Below are 17,736 nucleotides of genomic sequence, written 5' to 3'. Positions count from 1 at the left end.
CAACGACAAGAAATGACTGAATAAATAAGTAGGTACTAATTAATTATTTCAAAATCACTGTTGACCGTAGAGATGGTTTCGGAGTATAAATACGGATCCTCTCAGAGCTGCAAGAACGATGTCATCAATTGCCTTCCTCTGTAGGCCGAAACGCTGCCAGGTCTGGAAGAAGAAACCGAGAATAGTTCTGCGCGCTCCAACCATAAGGCCTATTACTTCAATTTGTTGTAGAACGTATTTGTCCATGAAATATGGAACAGTACGTACATAGATGTCGTTTTTTTCCCTATTTACATCTTCAGGTTGGCTCCTTTGTTTTTCAAATCTAACGGTGGGATCGATGATGTAGCCATTGTTGTTATTTGGCGGGATGGCAATCATGTCTATTCTTCTTGTACTGCCACTGTCTGCCAGTCCGTGAACTTCTTCGAACACTTGAAAATTTATTGATCTAACTGTTCGGCGATCATCGAACGAATTCTATGGTGTCGTGAGTTACGGAGTACTTCACCATGCGGACAAGAGCCCAGGACATGTGCAAGTGTTTCTGGCTCTCTGTGGCATCGTCGACAGAGGATGTTGTCCCGAGTCCTGCCCGGAAGGGAAAGTACGGAAACACGTGTGCAGTCATTTTAATAGCTTCGGGCCACTCGCTAGAGGTTAGGCCTTCACGATGTCGTATCCAGGAATTCGCCGGAGTAAACTCGCTGTATAGCTCTACGCCAAGACCTTTCTGAGGTAGCTTAGCCCACGCCTCTAATTCCTTTTCTCGAAGTTTTTTTTTTTTTTTTTTTTTTTAATACAAAAGAAGAATATGAAATTCAACGACATTTTCAACTGCAGTGGTTACTGTTCTGCAGCAGTGGGTGAGAAATGGCTGACAAATTTTGGCTAGTGCCCTCTGTCAGAGGGTAGGGTTCCTGTAAGTGCCAAAAATATAAAACACAAGACTCACAGCTTTACTTCCCTCCTGTAGAAAGATTTGTTAAGGATTAAATCAATTGCACTCAGCCAGGTTTGAGCCCATGAACCTCAGAACCAACAGATAGCATGGTACCTGATACACCATCGACAATAATATCTCCATCAGAGTTACCAATGTGGAATGTACAAATATTCATCTTAAAACAGAGAAGTTATCTGCTTAATCCATAATGCATGTTCATATAACTCTAGATCATATATGTAACAGATATGTCGGGATTATAGGCTTTGAGGTTAACAACTTTTGTCAGGTTTACTACGCTGCCATCTAGTTGTTACATAAGGAGTCACGTCATAATACCATTTGAATTGCATTAGCGACTGTGCTGCCATCTCGTGTTCGTTTACGGCGGACGGGTGGCGATCCTGGCGGTTGTTCTCTTCAAAATGCTGCCGATTTTAATGTAGCGAGGAGTTATCTGTTACATATATGATCTAGGATATAACATAGTGACAAAATTAGAACAAGAGTCCTGAAGAATTTACTGAGTAAATCCAAAAAATCGTATTGGAACTTTTTCCAGTTCTTGCAAAGGTGTGAAATTGAAGGAGAGGATTTGAAGGAAAGCACAGTTACAGTTCACGAGACACACAGGAGACATTCTCAACAGACAAATACACCTACTTATGAGTTCTATGCAGGTCCATGACCTTCTCTTCCAGCTCCGGGGTTTGGTTGGGGGCAAATCGGAAGTCTTTGAGGTAATTGCGGCCATGCTCGTCTGCATCATAGTCTCCGATCTCTGACTGCACAAGGTACGAACCAAGTAATGCATGCGTCACAAATGAACAGGGAAGTCTGCAAGCATACCACAATACACATTCAAATTAAATCTCACTCTGATCATATTTTATTTTAATACATATTATATTCCCCTTTATTATAAATTTTCAAGAACATTTCACTGAGCATAAAAGTTCACTTACTTCCCCATTAAAATGTCATTCCTAATCTGCAAACATAGCTGATACCTGCAATGAAAGAAAGAAAGAAACAAATATTCGTTAATAAAATTCGTGTTAGATATAACAAATACTCAAACTATAAGCCAATAAATACATTTATTACAACTATTACGTAGATCCTGGTAATTTTGTCTAATGTGTCTTTGTTCGAAGTATAATTGATGAGAAAATCTAAAATTTTTAACACGAAATTCAAGAAGTCTACGCTAGGTGATGTACATGCCAAAGTACATGCGTTCTACCCAGAGTGTGTTTTTTTTTAATAGGTTATTTTACGATGCTTTATCAACATCTTAGGTTATTTAGCGTCTGAATGAGATGAAGGTGATAATGCCGGTGAAATGAGTCTGGGGTCCAGCACCAAAAGTTACCCAGCACAAATGAAAATAGGAACTTTAGTGGACAGTCTGTAGTGAATTATTTAGTATGTGAAAAATATGAAACGATGTAGACCTATAACACACACTCAGCATTAATTTTTTCCTTAGAGGAAGCTGCACTTTGGAATTTTTCGTTTGAAAAAGTCCACCAACCTAGTCAGCTTTGAATCTGAGACATATGGATTCAGAGGCAAGCACAGTGACCACCAGATCGCCATTTATGACTTACCTAGTAATATCTTCTTGGAGCTGAGCAGGATCTGGAGGATAGAATTTTACTTCAAAGTTGAACTTCCATGGTTCGTCTGAAAAAAAAATAAAATAAAATAAATAAATAAATAAAACAAAGAAGTCCACAAAGAATATAAGAAAATATAAGAATTTTAAGCACTATTTTTTTGGAATAGAAAAAAGTTATCATGTTGCACTACTTAGCAGTAAAACAGTCAACTCAAACACTTGATGTGGTGGTTAGGGTTGAGTGCACATACTAATGCTTCATTGTCACAATTACGCACTAGTCACTATAATTGTGCTGTGATATGGAAAGTTTGAATCTGTTATTAACAGGTAGCGTGAATTTATGATTTCCTTTAGACGTGAATGGATGTTGTACAGACTCAGAAACAAAATTTGGGCCACCTGAATTTTCCAATTTTCCAAGTTCCAGTTATACTGCGCATGCTCAGTCTTCAAAGCAGTGGTACACATGCAATCGCTTTGGCAGCTATTGGAAATCATTTTACTTCGACTTTTGTCGCAAGCCGCAAGGCATTTTAAAAAATGTGAAGGAAAGTAGTCTATTTCTAATAGTAGATGAACATTTGTAAATCTTGCAGTAAAATATAACGATAGTAAACGAAATGTAAATAAAATCCTTCAGTACTAGGATTCGAACCCTCAACCTTCTGGTCTGCAAGCAGGCACGATAGCACAGAACTAACGGAATGATTGAGTAGAAGTGTCATTCTCGGAATTATCACATTATACTGCTCCTGTTCGTTTATTTAATAGCTTTTCGTCATTAATTTGATCTTTTCAATTTCGTCATTAATTTGATCTTTTCAATCTGGTTCTTGGGGAGACACGAGATTGAAGTGATCACCTGGTCTTCTAAGTCGACAGATTTGAATGTAATAGAGAATGTCTGAGCAGAGTTGAAGGAGAGGAGGCGCGAGTTGTTCTAATCAGAACGAGCTGTGGGGTCAAGTTGTCGATGCCTGGTGGAAGAATTCACCCAGGATCGGGGCTATCAGATTTGAACTGATTCTGAACTCCCAGTTTCCTGTTCCAATGTGCTTTGGAACTCATTCGAAATGAGTGAAATTGGTTTTCGATCAAGAGCAGGAACTGGGAATTCTGAATTGCTGACGCATCCGCAAATGGTTTAATCTGTGGTTGAGGTTAAAATGCCTCGAAACTGGGCAAGTTGAAATAAAAAAAATAGTCGATCATGAGTGACTTGGAAGGTAAGAGTCATATATTTTATGACGAATTAAGTTCTGATGGTGAATATAATTTTAATTTGAGAAGAAACTCCGAAGGCCGCGGAAGAACAGTTCAAGAAATGTTCCACCAACGTAAAATTCCGAACTAGTTCTGAGATCTTACTCAACTAGGGCATGCATCGAAAGATGTTCAGTATTAGTTCGTAACGCATTCTGAATTGCTTGCTGGAAAAAACCTTAAACATACACTAAAAAACAATGTAAAAACATATGATCATAAAGAATATCAATTTCACAATGACTATTTATTTCTTATTTTGCTTTATTTTCATGTGAATAAAATACTTCATTTTTCTGCACACGTAATACACTAAAATTTTTGTTCATTTAAAATTTGTCCTGAAGAACATCTAATAGTTTGGGGAAGCTGAATCATCAATAAGATATTGATATTTCCTTTCACTATGTGTATTCAGGGTTGATTCATCGTGTTTAAATATTCTGTATGGTTTATTTAATCTTAAAGATTAATTAATAAAAACTGTGTTCAAAATGTGCATTAAAATCTTCCAAGAAGTCCACAAATAACTAATTAGATTTACAACTTGAGTTGCTACTCTGGAAGCTTACTTTTAACAAACTTGGCAATGCGTTTGTCCAACTCGAGCCAGTTGCGAGGATCATGTCGGTCTTCATATGTGAGTCCGAAGTAATCCTTCTCAAGAAGATTCAAGTGTTCGCAAACCTTCTCCAGCAGTTCCTGACCTTTCGACTTGCGCTGCAAATAAACAAAAAGTTATAATAAGACAACGCCGAATTTCTTGTGCTTAAAAGAATCTGCAAGTGTCAAGGCTAATGAAAATGTAGTTTTACATTTAACACAAAAATAATTACATAAATAATGAAAACGTCACTTAAAAATAAAAAATAGTAACTAGATAAATGAACAACAGAAACATCATATGCAATATAAAAACTATTAATACAAGTAACTGAAGAATGTGATCCCAAAATGCGTTCAGTTCTGTGACACAGTGCTTGAGGGTTGGCCACTAAAGGGAAACTAAGTGGTGGAACTTAAACTGAGAGGATTCAATCCGGCATCGGAACTGGAATCCTGTGTGGTTTAGTGAATAAAGCGTCAGCATGTAGAGCTGAAAATCCGAGTTCGAGTCCTGGTGCCGAAGAGAATTTTTCTCCGCTACACCCATCCTTCATCATATGATAATGCAGAATTCTTGCACGGAAATATCATACGTACTTCAGTACATCACAATAATGTCAAAACTGAATGCTAATGAAGAACGACAAACAAATACCGCCTACAACACATCTCTAATATGCCATAAATCTACGACATGGGGTCCATAGACCTACTTCCCTGCTGGAGAAAATCATGCTAAGGACTTCATTACTTCTTAAAATCCATTATCGACGGTCGGGCTTGAACCTGCGAATTCGGATTCAACAGCTTTCATGGTAACCACTAGATCATCAAGAACAACTCGAAAGTGGATGCTATCTAATAAAATACAGTTAACCTTCTGAACCGCAACTCTCAAAGTAGGGGAGAGTCGGGTAGTATTGGACATTGGGTAGTATCGGACAGTGCGTTTCTTTCATCTACCACCATATGGTAGTACCTGAATGACATGGTTACGTTTCTCTATGCGACATCACAGGAACGTAACCATGTCAATCAGGTACTATCATCGTGTGGTATATGAAAGAAACTCACTGTCCTATATTACTCGATGTCCGATACTACCCGACTCTCCCCTAAATATAGGTAAAGGAGAAAGCTGATATAATTTCGTTCCGAATAAGGCACTGCATGAAGGAAGGAAAATGTAACTCTTCTACTACTGTATTAGAAGTATGAGAAACACGTGTATAAGTCACGGCAATAACTTTTAATGTAGATGTAGAATAACAACATGGAGAGAAAGAAAGGAAAATGATAAAATAATCTATTCTCGAATTCATGACGTCTCCATTACAAACCAGCCATAAACCTATGCATTAGCTAACGCTGCGATCTAACAGGAGAAGGAAGGTAGAGTCTGTTCAATTTCTTCGTGTGCAGCTCTTATGTATTCTCGAATTCAGGACCTCTCCATTACAAATCAGCTCCAAACCTACGTGCTAGCTAACACTGCGACCTGACAGGGGAAGGAAGGTAGAGTCGGTTCAATTTCCTAGTGTGCAGCTCAGTGACTTCTTTGAAGGCCCATTTAACATAATTCCTACACAAACGCCTATGATCATCCCCATTTACACGCTGCACTGGTGCCATATTCCTAGCAACCCTTGACCTCTCAACGACTCCTACTTTAGTTTATTCACGGATGTGACAACTCTCCCTCCACGTGAGGATACAGTGCAACCGTCAGTTTTGCTAAACGAGGATTGTGATTCGTCATTAACAGGCAAAGACAATATTTTTGTCGCAGTGAAGAAAGGTTTTTAAACAACCAATAGTATAGGGTTACCTTCCGTCCAGCAAAAGGAGGACATGTCCTCTTTTCTAATCATTTTATCCTATCCGGGAGGCATTTTGCATCTCAACTAAAATGAATATGAATAGTGAATAATGTGCGATATTGTGCATAGAATAACTAAACAAATGGTGAAAACCTATGAAAGAATTTAACTGCTTTCAATGGTTGAAGATGGAGCACATAAAAAACATAAAATATGATGACCTATTGACATGCATTGAATTCTTACACTCTAAAAATGTCACTATTCATGATTCTAAGCTATTTTATCAATTCTGCAATGTACAAAGCTATACCAATCAAGTTAATTTTGACAAAGATTTAACTTTAGATAAACAATGGTGCAAATTCTTCAATTACAATAGTTCTGCGAGCACTGAAACTTTCTCAGAACTTTTAAAAATATATCAATTCTATTTCTCTACCCCAAGTCACAATGGAAGTGTTGAGAGAGTATTTTCCCTAATATCTGCTCAATGGACAAAAGAAGGGAATCGCATCCTAACAAGGACATGTCCTGTGAACAGTTCCATAGTTCTTTGCTACAAAATAGAAGTTAGTCTCTTCAGGCTCTTCTGCTCCATCGATAAGTACAGACGTAATATTGATCCAGCAACTAGTGAGAAAACTGACTAAGGTGAGCCATTATTTTTATCTTTAATTTTCCTCATACCAATTTTTAAAAAGTCCTACTTTTTTCAGCAATGTCCTCTTATTTTAGATTCAATGCCCTCCTATAGAATTTCTTCTCATGGTAACCCTACAATAGTAGGGGGCGGAAGGCAATATTTTCCGTTAAAATATACTTGAAATTGAACGAACTCTAATGAACGAAAAACTATGCGGACTAAAAAATTTCGCTGGCAATATTTCAACGATCTTCAAACGTTGTATAATTTGGCTTTGCTATATTTCGCTTCACATAATTAACTCCAATGAAAAGCAGAATAATCAAGATTCGTGATGTCCCAAATGAGTGTCCCCTCATTGTACGTTGCGAGGAAGGAGAGAAGGATGCTTAATTAAACGTCGGTGCAATACTTTTCTTTTTATTTTACATTTTAGCGCCATGAACACCGATAATGTCCTATAATGGATGAGATGTTCTATGATTTCTTAGATGAAGCTTTGGTGTTTACTGACCCAGGCAACGTGAGCTTCACGATTGTCTAGTACACAAGGCTCAAATTGAATGTATAGCCAAAATATAGAACTGCAGGAAGGTATAATAATAATAATAATAATAATAATAATAATAATAATAATAATAATAATAATAATAATAAAATAGGAACAATAAGTCTAGCACAAGAGCTCAAAATCATTTTGGAAAATATGAGTCACCACTGAACCTATTATTTCTACAACAGCCCACCGCTGTGGAGTAACGGTTTGTACGTCTGACCGTGAAACGAGCGGGCCCGGGTTCAAATCGTGGCTGGGACAAGTTAGCTGGTTGAAGTTTTTTCCGGGATTTTCCCTCAACCATTATGAGCAAATGCTCAGTAACTTTCAGCGCTGAACCCTGGACTCAATTCGCTGGCATTATCTTCATCTCATTCAGACGCTAGATAACCATAGCAGTTGAAAAAGCGTCGTAAAATAAAGAATTAAAAATTAAATTTCTACAACAGCATTACACCTAAAACTATAACAGTTACGCAACAAGCTTAAACCAAAATAACTCGACAATTGTGACACTGCGAGCTCTATCCTCGGATTATCTATCATTTTGTTAACACGTGGGATGCTATATCCGCCTAATTATTAATATTGTACCAGATGATATTGAATGATAATACTGTACTTTGATATTCAGAAACTGAGGAAGAAATATGGTAGGTACAAGAGTAGGAAGCAACAGTCGCTACAGGACCGCACAGGGTTCACGGACCCCTACTGAGAAACACAACTCAATTGCTCCCGTAGGAGCAACACGGATGTGACTACCATAATTTACTTCTCATTTTCGAAAGCTGCACTGATTGGAATTGTGAAAAAATGGTGGAACTGTAATTTAGGGAGGCGAATATGAACTGCGTGAGGGAGGCCAGGTCAACCGGGGGCGTCTGAATGGATCGGGGCGCTCCAACGACCTACCCCGGGAGGCCGGCCGGACCCGATCGATTCCATCGGCGAGACAAGACAAGCTAACTGTTGAATGGAGGATTCTCACTCCCGGCCGCCGTTTTCATTCAATATTCAGTGGAAAACCCACAGGTTGTTACCCTCTGGCAGATAGAGGCCGTTGCAACATGGCACAGGAGCGCCAGCAAACACTTTACGTCATCTTCAGCTTTGCATAATATCAGTACGCGAGTCTGTCTTATCTCTGGCTTACATAGACCTCGGTATGCGTGGAACTGCTCACATGCATCCACTGATACATTTCTGAACGATAAAAAATAATAATTTATTAGCACCTTGCTGTGATCTAAGCAACGCCAAAGCCGCGCAGAATTAACAAATCGTATAATCCATGGTCGAGAATTCGAATCCGACCCTAGGCAGTGATGTTTGCTCACTGTCAACATGATGTGCCAACCCTACGTCTAATGTTGGGTTGGGAAACCTCATTAAATGAACAAATTAAATTACAACAGTCCTTGAGGCAGTATTATGATGACGATTATTATTATTATTATTATTATTATTATTATTATTATTATTATTATTATTATTATCCAATGGCGAATATCACATAACAAAGTTAGTTATTCACCGTAAATGGTCTCCACTTTCTGCATTCTTTATGAATAGTACTTCATATACTGTATGTACAACATTGTCAACCAAAGAATAATTTTAGCCATAACACGATAATATCTATGTGGTATTAAAAGTGGCATCAAAAACATTTTCCTTGCATTTTTGACTATGTCCTGATTGTATCTATACAGTGTAAAATATTACCATGGCAACTAAAACTAACCATTAAGCAAAGTCTCCATGATATAGGCTAGTCCAAAAACAAGGTACAATAAAAAGTAAGAAAATAGTTTTTGATGTCACTGTACAATTTTATAATTAAATGTAGGATTACAAAGGGTTGTATCCGATCTCTGGAAACGACTTTGAATGACGACATGCGCGTCAGGAATCACACCGACATCTGAACTGCGGCGAGAGGTGACAGACCAACAGTGAGTGATTTCATAGTCAGAGTGCACGGTGTCTCACAGCAGCAATGCCCAAGAAAATCGAGCCTCTTTGGGAGGGTACGTTACGATCCTTTTCGATCCCAAGTACAGTTACCGGTATGTGAAAATCATAGGAGCCTGCAAAAAACGTGGTTTCGTTATTTCCAAGAAAGTCGTCTTCTGTGTACTTAATAAGACTGGCAAAGCTCGGATGGGATTAATTCCAGAGGGGAAAAAGCAAGCAAATCCACCGCCCGCCACAGGCCGCACCCCCCTCGAGATGATACAAATTAAACCCATTCGAGTTTTGCCAGTCTTATTAAGTACACAGAAGATGCCTTTCTTGGAAATGACGAAACGTTTATTGCAGGCTTTCATTTTAACTTAACTGTACTTGGCATCGAAAAGGGTCGTAATGTGCCCCTCCCAAAAGGCTCGATTTTCTTGGGCATTGCTGCTGTAAAACACCGTGCACTCTGACTATGAAAAAATCACTCACTAGTCTGTAATCTATCGCCGCAGTTCAGCTGTAGTGTGACTCCTGACGCACATAACGTCAATCAAATTCGTTTCCAGAGATCGGAAACAACTTTCTGTACGATGAAAATAATTTAAAAAATTTAGTCTTACTTTTGAGAAAATTACTGTGATATGCTTATAATGAAATTTATATTATGAACGTTATCGTGTGCCTAGTGTTATGTGAGTTAAACAGAATACACCCCTGCAATCGACTCTATTATCGGGTGCAGCAGATTTTAAAAGTTTCGCGTTACGAAATTAAAAGAGTGAGAGGAACTATAATTTCGACAATACAGTTTCACAATGTTTGGATTGCCTGACGCCCTATGAAGCATGTTGATAAGTGAAATAAGGGCACAGACTCTTCTTCCACTCTTTAAGAGTGACTACAAGGGTTGCTCCAAAGTATAGTGTACTCATTACAAAAGAAACAAGACCAATGGAGAGCATCACTTCACGCAGATTCACGAAAATCTACACTGAAGACTGAAGACGTTGAAGAATTTTGGACATTCATAAAGATCTCTAAGGATCTTAATATAGGAATGAGAAATTCTTGTAATTGGCAAATACTGTGCTAGATTCTCCTGTTTTAGTTTAGCCACATTCGAGTGAGGATTGCGAGCGCGTCTTTAAAAAATGAACCTAGTGAAGATTTCTTTAAGAAACAAATTACATTCAAGTACAATCAGTGACGTAATAATCAATGACCAGTGTGAAAAATTGTATGCAATTTGAACCAAGTGAGAAAATGATGTCTGAACCAAGAAGAAGCAGGATCACAACAATGAAACCGAAATGGAGTGGTCAATTGGGCAAGTCGCTTGAATGTTCGTTAATATTTGTTTTTATCGTTATAACCGTGAATATACAATAGTTTTTTTATAACTAAACCCGATAGTTTTTCTTTGGAAGTTGGTAACACTACTCCGCAATGTTACCACAGACTTCAAGGAAGCAGACCTGGACAGAATATTCACTCTTTTCATGAACAAAGAAATATTTAACACGCACTAAGGAAAGTTGTTCGTTTCTTCATTCGATGAAAGCAGCACGGCAGGAAATGAACCCACGTACGTGGCTAGACAGAATTTATCAGATGATCAATTTTTTTAAGAGAACATTTTATCTTTACCTAAGATAGGTATAGGTGCTGTTGAGAATTGTTTCACATTAACTGTTGCGAAGCTAGGTATATCATTTATCCAGTGACTTATTTAATTGGCACGTAGTTATGAAATCTGAATACAACGCTATTCTGAAAAGGTTTAAAACGGCTCTGACTGTCTAAGCCTATAATCTAAGTATGCTCGAATCTATTTTTTTTTTTTTGGTACGGATTCCGTAAAAATCTAGCATTTTCACAACGCGATCTTCTCTTGCCGATGTACAAACATTGCATTAATGAACAATCATCTTAATAATGCATAACAAAACTATATTTCCGTCCTAGCATATTAACATGAATATGTCAAGAGCATAACTTTGGTTCAGTTCTCTTGCTCACATTTGCTGGCTTCCGAGTTACTATAGACTACAATTTCAAGCTACAGTATACGTGAAACGAAAGCATCTGTGGCCCAAGTGCTAACGCGCTTGGCTTTCATCCAGGTGGCCCGGGTTTGATTCCAGGTCGTGATGGAATTTGTGATGGACAAAGCACACATTGCAGAGGTGTTTTTCTCGAGGTACTCCAAAGCACTACACCTCATCTTTACTTCTTCTCTTTCATAATCTCCCTTTCTTTCTTCTATTTTGGGCTTAGGACCGATGCAGAGTCGGCTGCGGGCCGCCACTGAACGCCGTGGTAAGTGGTCATTAGTTCCTGGTGGTAGTGCTATATACCGTGAGTTCTCCCCTGGGCTCATGGGACCTGGGTTGAGGGACCGCGGTGGTCTATGTGGAAAGGTAAAGGAATTCTGCAGACTGCAGGAGTTCGGGGGCAGCCCGTAGGAGAATCTGTAAAGCGGGAGGTCCTTAGGGCATTACACCATTCAATCCTGGGTAGTACAGAGGCCCACCCAAGCGGCCTACGTGAGGGCAGTCCCAACCCGTGCCCCTCCCCTTGAAGGGGAATAGTGTAGTGTACTTGAAATAACTTTTTATACCTTGGGACGTAATACGGTATTATCCTCATCATCTTGTTAACATGTTATAATATATGAAATTAGCTGATTTTGTATTTTAGCGAAAGGATTACATAATTCTTTGGTATCAAGCCCTTCAGTTCACCCTGTTGCTCCTGGATATTGGCAATATCGTCCACCATGCTGCTTATCATTACATTATAACTTTTATTAAACACAATGTGCACAATCTATTCATATTTCTGGAAATTATTTTTTTGGAGGCCTAGCTCAGAGTGAAGAATGCTTGTGTAGTGTTGCTAGAATGAAAATGATATTGCTGAAGAGAAAAGTACAACCCCGAGAAAATCCCCTCAGCACCCAGTATGTCCCAGACGGGGACTGAACCCCAGTCGTCATGAAATGCAGAAGGGCTAACAACTCAGCAACGGACGACTTTACATTTGGCCCATTCAAGACTTTTTCAGTGCTATGGCCAATCTGGTATTGGCAGATTCTCCAAGTTGGATCATTTCGTAGTGGTTTAACCTTTCCGTTCAGCACTTACAGTGATTGAGTTCCCCCCCTTTTTTTAATGTATCTCTGGTAAGTGGATTAGCTTCCTCTCACAGTGACTAGGTGGCATTTCCGTGTATTGTATTTGTCCTGGTTGTCTTAAAAGTAGGCGTAGCCTACATATCTCTCCCACAGGGACTGCGTACTGCGTACATACTTTATCCTAAGCGGTGGCCTTTCGTCATGCTGACCACATGATCTCGGACTCCAGTGTTACTTGAAAATATCTACTGTGCTGTCATGGTTTTCAAGATAAGGGCTATACGGGATAAAGACGTTGGAGTTCAACGTTAGGCCTACTTGGAAATATCTACTGTATTGTTTCATGGTCTTCACGGCTACTTGGAAATATACAGGGTGATTTACGAGGAAAGGTAAAAAATTTAGAATACGATATCTTAGGTCATTTTGAGTGAAAAAGTCCATATGAACATAGGTCCGTTTTCGAACGGTGGCGGAGCTAAATGCATTTTTTTGGTAAAACGTCTCGCCTCAATAAGAATCAGACGTTACCATATGCTGCTGACGTGAGAAAGTGAGACAAGGTCACAGATCGCAATGAATGACGTAACATTGGAATCTGCACTGTGAGAGATGTAGATAAGAGAAAGAAACCGGGTGGTGGGGCATTACAAATGTCCAGTCGCCTGTCCTTGTCTCATGTAATGACACAGAACCCGCAGATAACACAAATAGCCTACACTATCACTTATTAATTCACAGCAGTTCAATCAGCTACCTACAGTACAGTAGTTATACAGGTACAGTTATCGGAAGTGTTGTGTTTTTCAAGATGCCTTACAAATTTTCGACTACAGAATACGCCGATATTGTGTATGTTTATGGTTTGTGCGATGGAAATTCCTTGCGTGCTGTCGCTGAATATGAACGACGCTTTCCGAACAGAAGAGTACCATATTGAAGAGTACTTACTGTCTATGGGGTTGGATGAAAGACTTGGTATAGCAAAGGGAGGGGGAAACGAGAGAGGCGCTAATCGACCGTATTTTGGATGCGGCATAAAAAATAACCACGAGCAACTCCCCCGAGCGATGAGCGCGATTCACGCCCGAACGTAACAGTGCATTGAAGCAGAATGAGGTACCTTTGAAAATGTGCGAAAACATCGACCCCGACGTCTAGAATATTAGGTATGTATGCATACGTGAATATAAACTTTAAATTTGTCCGTTATCTGTCTCCAAATGCGAGTTAGTATAATGGAATCTCAGAAGTTTTTGTGAAATCAAAAAGCCATATCTCCGTAACCGTTCGAAAACGGACCCATATCCATATGAACTTTTTGACTCAGAATGACTTCAGAGTTCACATCTTAAATTTTTTTACCTTTCCTCGTGAATCACCCTGTATATTGTGTTGGTTCATGGTTTTAAAGGAAGGTAAGGACTATACGGGCCAACGACAACTTTCTAGGTTCGTGTTGGTCTTCTGTGTCTTGATCTACAAACGAACATTTTTACATCATCTCTGGCCATCGGCCTTCAACCAATCTTTCTAGATGACATACCAGAGTAACTTTTCCGTTTCAATCCACTTACATGACTCGTCCACTGTCGCTGGTATACTGTATGCACTTGGATAAGCCGTTGTCCCTCAGAAGTCCATTTCCAAGGCGAGTAATTTCAATCTAATTATTTGAGTAAGCTTCCATCTTTCTGAATTATATGTACAAATACTCTGGACCAAGGATTCTCCAACTGCGTCGCGACGCCCTTGTGCGTCGGTCTTTATCTAAGGCGTCGCGAATATATGGGGAAACTAAAATCTACTAGTATAATGTATAATGAAGTGTAGCATACAAATTTTCAGTATGTGTACATATTTATTTTATTCTAATGTTGTATCTTTAAATTTAAATATATAATTTATTTCCAAGAAATAGTCTGCCCAGGCATCCTGGGTTGCCAAAAACACAGAATAACACACATATAAGAATAATAACGATTACAGTAAAATAGACGAGTCAAATTGAAATGTGAATTAGGAGCTTAATACAAGCTAGTAATATAAAATACTATTTTTTTTAAGAAAATATCACCAAATCTAATTTCATTTTTTTTTTTACAGGAGCGGGGCGTCGTAAGGAAAATGTGATATGTGAAGGAAGACATGGTCTCAAAACGTTTGAGAACTTCTGCTCTGGACAATACTCTTCAAGATTATGATCTCAGTCTTCTTAGTGACTTGTCATTCCATGAACGGGGTTTAACGTTTTAATAGAGTGTCTCCTCAAACCAATACTATTAACAATTTCTTCGTAGCTCTTGCCTGTATTTGTGACACTCCTAGGTACTTGAAGGTTTCTTGTTTGTTTCTTCTCAACTTCAAGGTCGTCTTCTCCATCTTCTCCCACCACAAGGTATTCTTTTTTTTTATATATCAATTATCAGATTCCATTTATTATATCCCTCTTCCAGTCTCCTTAATACTAGCTGGCATCAAATTCATCTTCAGTTACAAGAATCTGGTCGTCAGCGAATAGCGGGGTATATACAAGTAGTACATCACCACCAATCGATATACCCATTTTGCAGCATTTTTCTTTTTATGATTTCAGAACCCGCTCTTGATAGATTTTAAACAAAGTTGGAGCGAGTGACAGCATCCATTACAGATCTTTTGTCACTGTAAATTCATCTGGAATCCTTTTCCCCAGTCGTACACCACTTCTGTTATTTTTGTACAGCATTTATGTAACGTCTATCGACACCGCTTCTTCCCATACAAATCCACAACTTAATAGGACATCATATCCTTTTTTTAGATTGACAAATATTAATGAAACTGGCCTGTCATATCCCACTCTCTTTTTGAACAACTCTTTTAAGATTCCATCTATGCAAGATCTTCACACTTTGAAGCCATTTTGTTCTTCTATTAGCCACCGGCGTGGCTCAGTCGGTTAAGGCGCTTGCCTGCCGGTCTGAAGTTACGTTCGGGCGCGGGTTCGATCCCCGCTTGGGCTGATTACCTGGTTGGGGTTTTTCCGAGGTTTTCCCCAACCGTAATGTGAATGCAAGGTAATCTATGGCGAATCCTCGGCCTCATGTCGCCAAATATCATCTCGCTATCACCAATCTCATCGACGCTAAATAACGTAGTAGTTGATACAGCGTCGTTAAATAACCAATTAAAATAAAAAAAAATTTGTTCTTCTATTACATATTTTTCCAGTTTATTTTTAAGTAATTCAATGAGGAATGCTCTGATCCATAGAACATTGCGATTTTCATTTTATGTAAATATGTGAACAAGTTTAGAAGTAATATTTTTAATGGCGGTAATGTTATTTTGTGTGGTATATGGAAATAACATGACATTATCACTTTATGAATCACTTTAGCGAGAGACGAAGAGACTTCACAGAAAAGATCTTGGAATGCCATTTCTTCTATACCACAACAGTCCAGGATAAAGTCAATAAATTTATAAAGACAAAATTAGTTTTTTGCACATAATGCATATTTATACATTTTCCGTGAATATTCACTATACGATTTTGCATACGAATCCTGGCAATATCATTATCATTACTAATAAAATTAATTTAGGGAAAACTCTGCTAATTCCGCAGTACGGGTAATTTCGTAGTAGTGCATATATGAATTTTACTGCGGCTTTACAATAGCGTGAACGTAAGTTTTGAGAGGCTGTCAACAGGAGGCATGTCCTCTGCAGTGCTATAGAAAAAATCAAGGATATTGGTCGACACTTCTGTCGGCAATACAGTGAAACATCGAAAGTTGGCTGTTTTTCGTGTTTTGCTACACAGCTGTGAAGAAAGTGAGCATTGCTACATATAAATTGTTCCTTTTATGTTACTTTCATAATGTATTTCATAATTATTTACTACTGCGGAATTAGCCAAGTCCTATTGCGGATTTATCCGCCCTGTTGCGGAATTACCCGAGTTGTTCTTTTTCAACTGTAATGTATGTACAACTAAATATATTTGCATTTTAATAGGTCTCTTTATCTCATTTGGTAATGAAAGGTTTCGCCCATGTCTACATACCTTGATAATATTTTTCAGTAAAGATTTTGATAAAAATATGATAGATTTACTTCTTAATATTGCGGAATTAGCCGAGTCTCCCCAATAGGTTCGCGTATCATCGTTTGCCAACCTTTGAACTAAAGAGAGGCAACAAAATAAATCACAGTTGACGGCAAAGATGGGGTTAACTATCTGAATATCTCGATCGTTTGTCTTAAAATCCAAACACTTCTTTTAATGCAGAGGGAGGCAGGCACAAGCTTCCTGGTAACTTGGTCTGCAAGATGGATGCGTCACGATTTAGTTAACCCTAATCACACTTCCCTCTTACGTGAATTAATACCGACTTGTACACTGCACTGTATCAGCTTGCTGTGCCGGGCTGAAATTAAAACCGGTCGGGGATTTAGATCCAATTTCTAACCGGGAATGAAGAGACCGCCCGCACAGCTGGGGCGACTTGCAACCAGAATAAAAACGAACCAAGTGGACACTCAAAACACGACAACTTTCTAATAAAAAGTTACGAGATTTCAGATTTAGACGGCGGATTCGATATTCTCACCGCATACTGAAATAGAATGTTCCCGACGCTTCGGAACTACGAGCCTCACTTCAGGAGTAATTCGACTAACAATATTACGAGGAGTTGAGCCAGTGAACTCTTGTAACTTTGTTAAGAATAGCTACAGCCTATTGGCACATCTTTCCTCTCTGTTTGCAGCTATTAAAGCACTGGAAACAGAAGCTCTTTTCCTTAACAATTCATTAAAATGTCTTAATACTATAATCAGCGAATAGGGATTATAAAGAATGGACACTGAGCGAGTGTTTTGTTTCTCTGTGCGCCAGCGGCTAGTTCCACTTTCAAGCGCTAGAGGTAGTGTAATCGAGCATACGCTAAGATAATAGAGTTGAGACACAGGATCCAAACATCGCCTACCTCATTGCATAATCCAGTAACGCTTTGCTTCAAATAAATTCAAGTTAACAGCTTTTCCTTATTTCTCAGTGACAAACTAGTTGTAATAATAATATTTTATATTTCAGATATCATAAATTATATTATAAAATAATATAATACATTATAAAATTAAGTATCGAATTCGTTTAATATTTGTATATAATATTATAT

At 38.5% G+C, this 17,736-nt stretch overlaps 1 protein-coding gene across 4 annotated transcripts in view; it reads right to left on the bottom strand.

Annotated features, from left to right (window-relative positions):
* Positions 1 to 17,736, bottom strand: part of cora (erythrocyte membrane protein band 4.1 like coracle) — a 230,775-nt gene that overhangs the window by 48,920 nt on the left and 164,119 nt on the right. For all 4 annotated transcript variants that reach the window (XM_069831604.1, XM_069831605.1, XM_069831607.1 and 1 more), the window contains exons 3-6: positions 4,409 to 4,556; positions 2,560 to 2,635; positions 1,912 to 1,956; positions 1,610 to 1,783 (exon numbers count right to left, since the gene is read on the bottom strand). In XM_069831604.1, coding sequence (XP_069687705.1) covers positions 1,610 to 1,783; positions 1,912 to 1,956; positions 2,560 to 2,635; positions 4,409 to 4,556 — 443 coding nt within the window. The remainder of the gene's footprint in view (positions 1 to 1,609; positions 1,784 to 1,911; positions 1,957 to 2,559; positions 2,636 to 4,408; positions 4,557 to 17,736) is intronic.

The sequence above is a fragment of the Periplaneta americana genome, chromosome 7 (genome assembly GCF_040183065.1).
Source record: "Periplaneta americana isolate PAMFEO1 chromosome 7, P.americana_PAMFEO1_priV1, whole genome shotgun sequence".
Classification (NCBI taxonomy): domain Eukaryota; kingdom Metazoa; phylum Arthropoda; class Insecta; order Blattodea; family Blattidae; genus Periplaneta; species Periplaneta americana.
The sequence above is the reverse complement of the archived record's forward strand: the minus strand, read 5'-3'. Positions and strand labels throughout refer to the sequence as shown.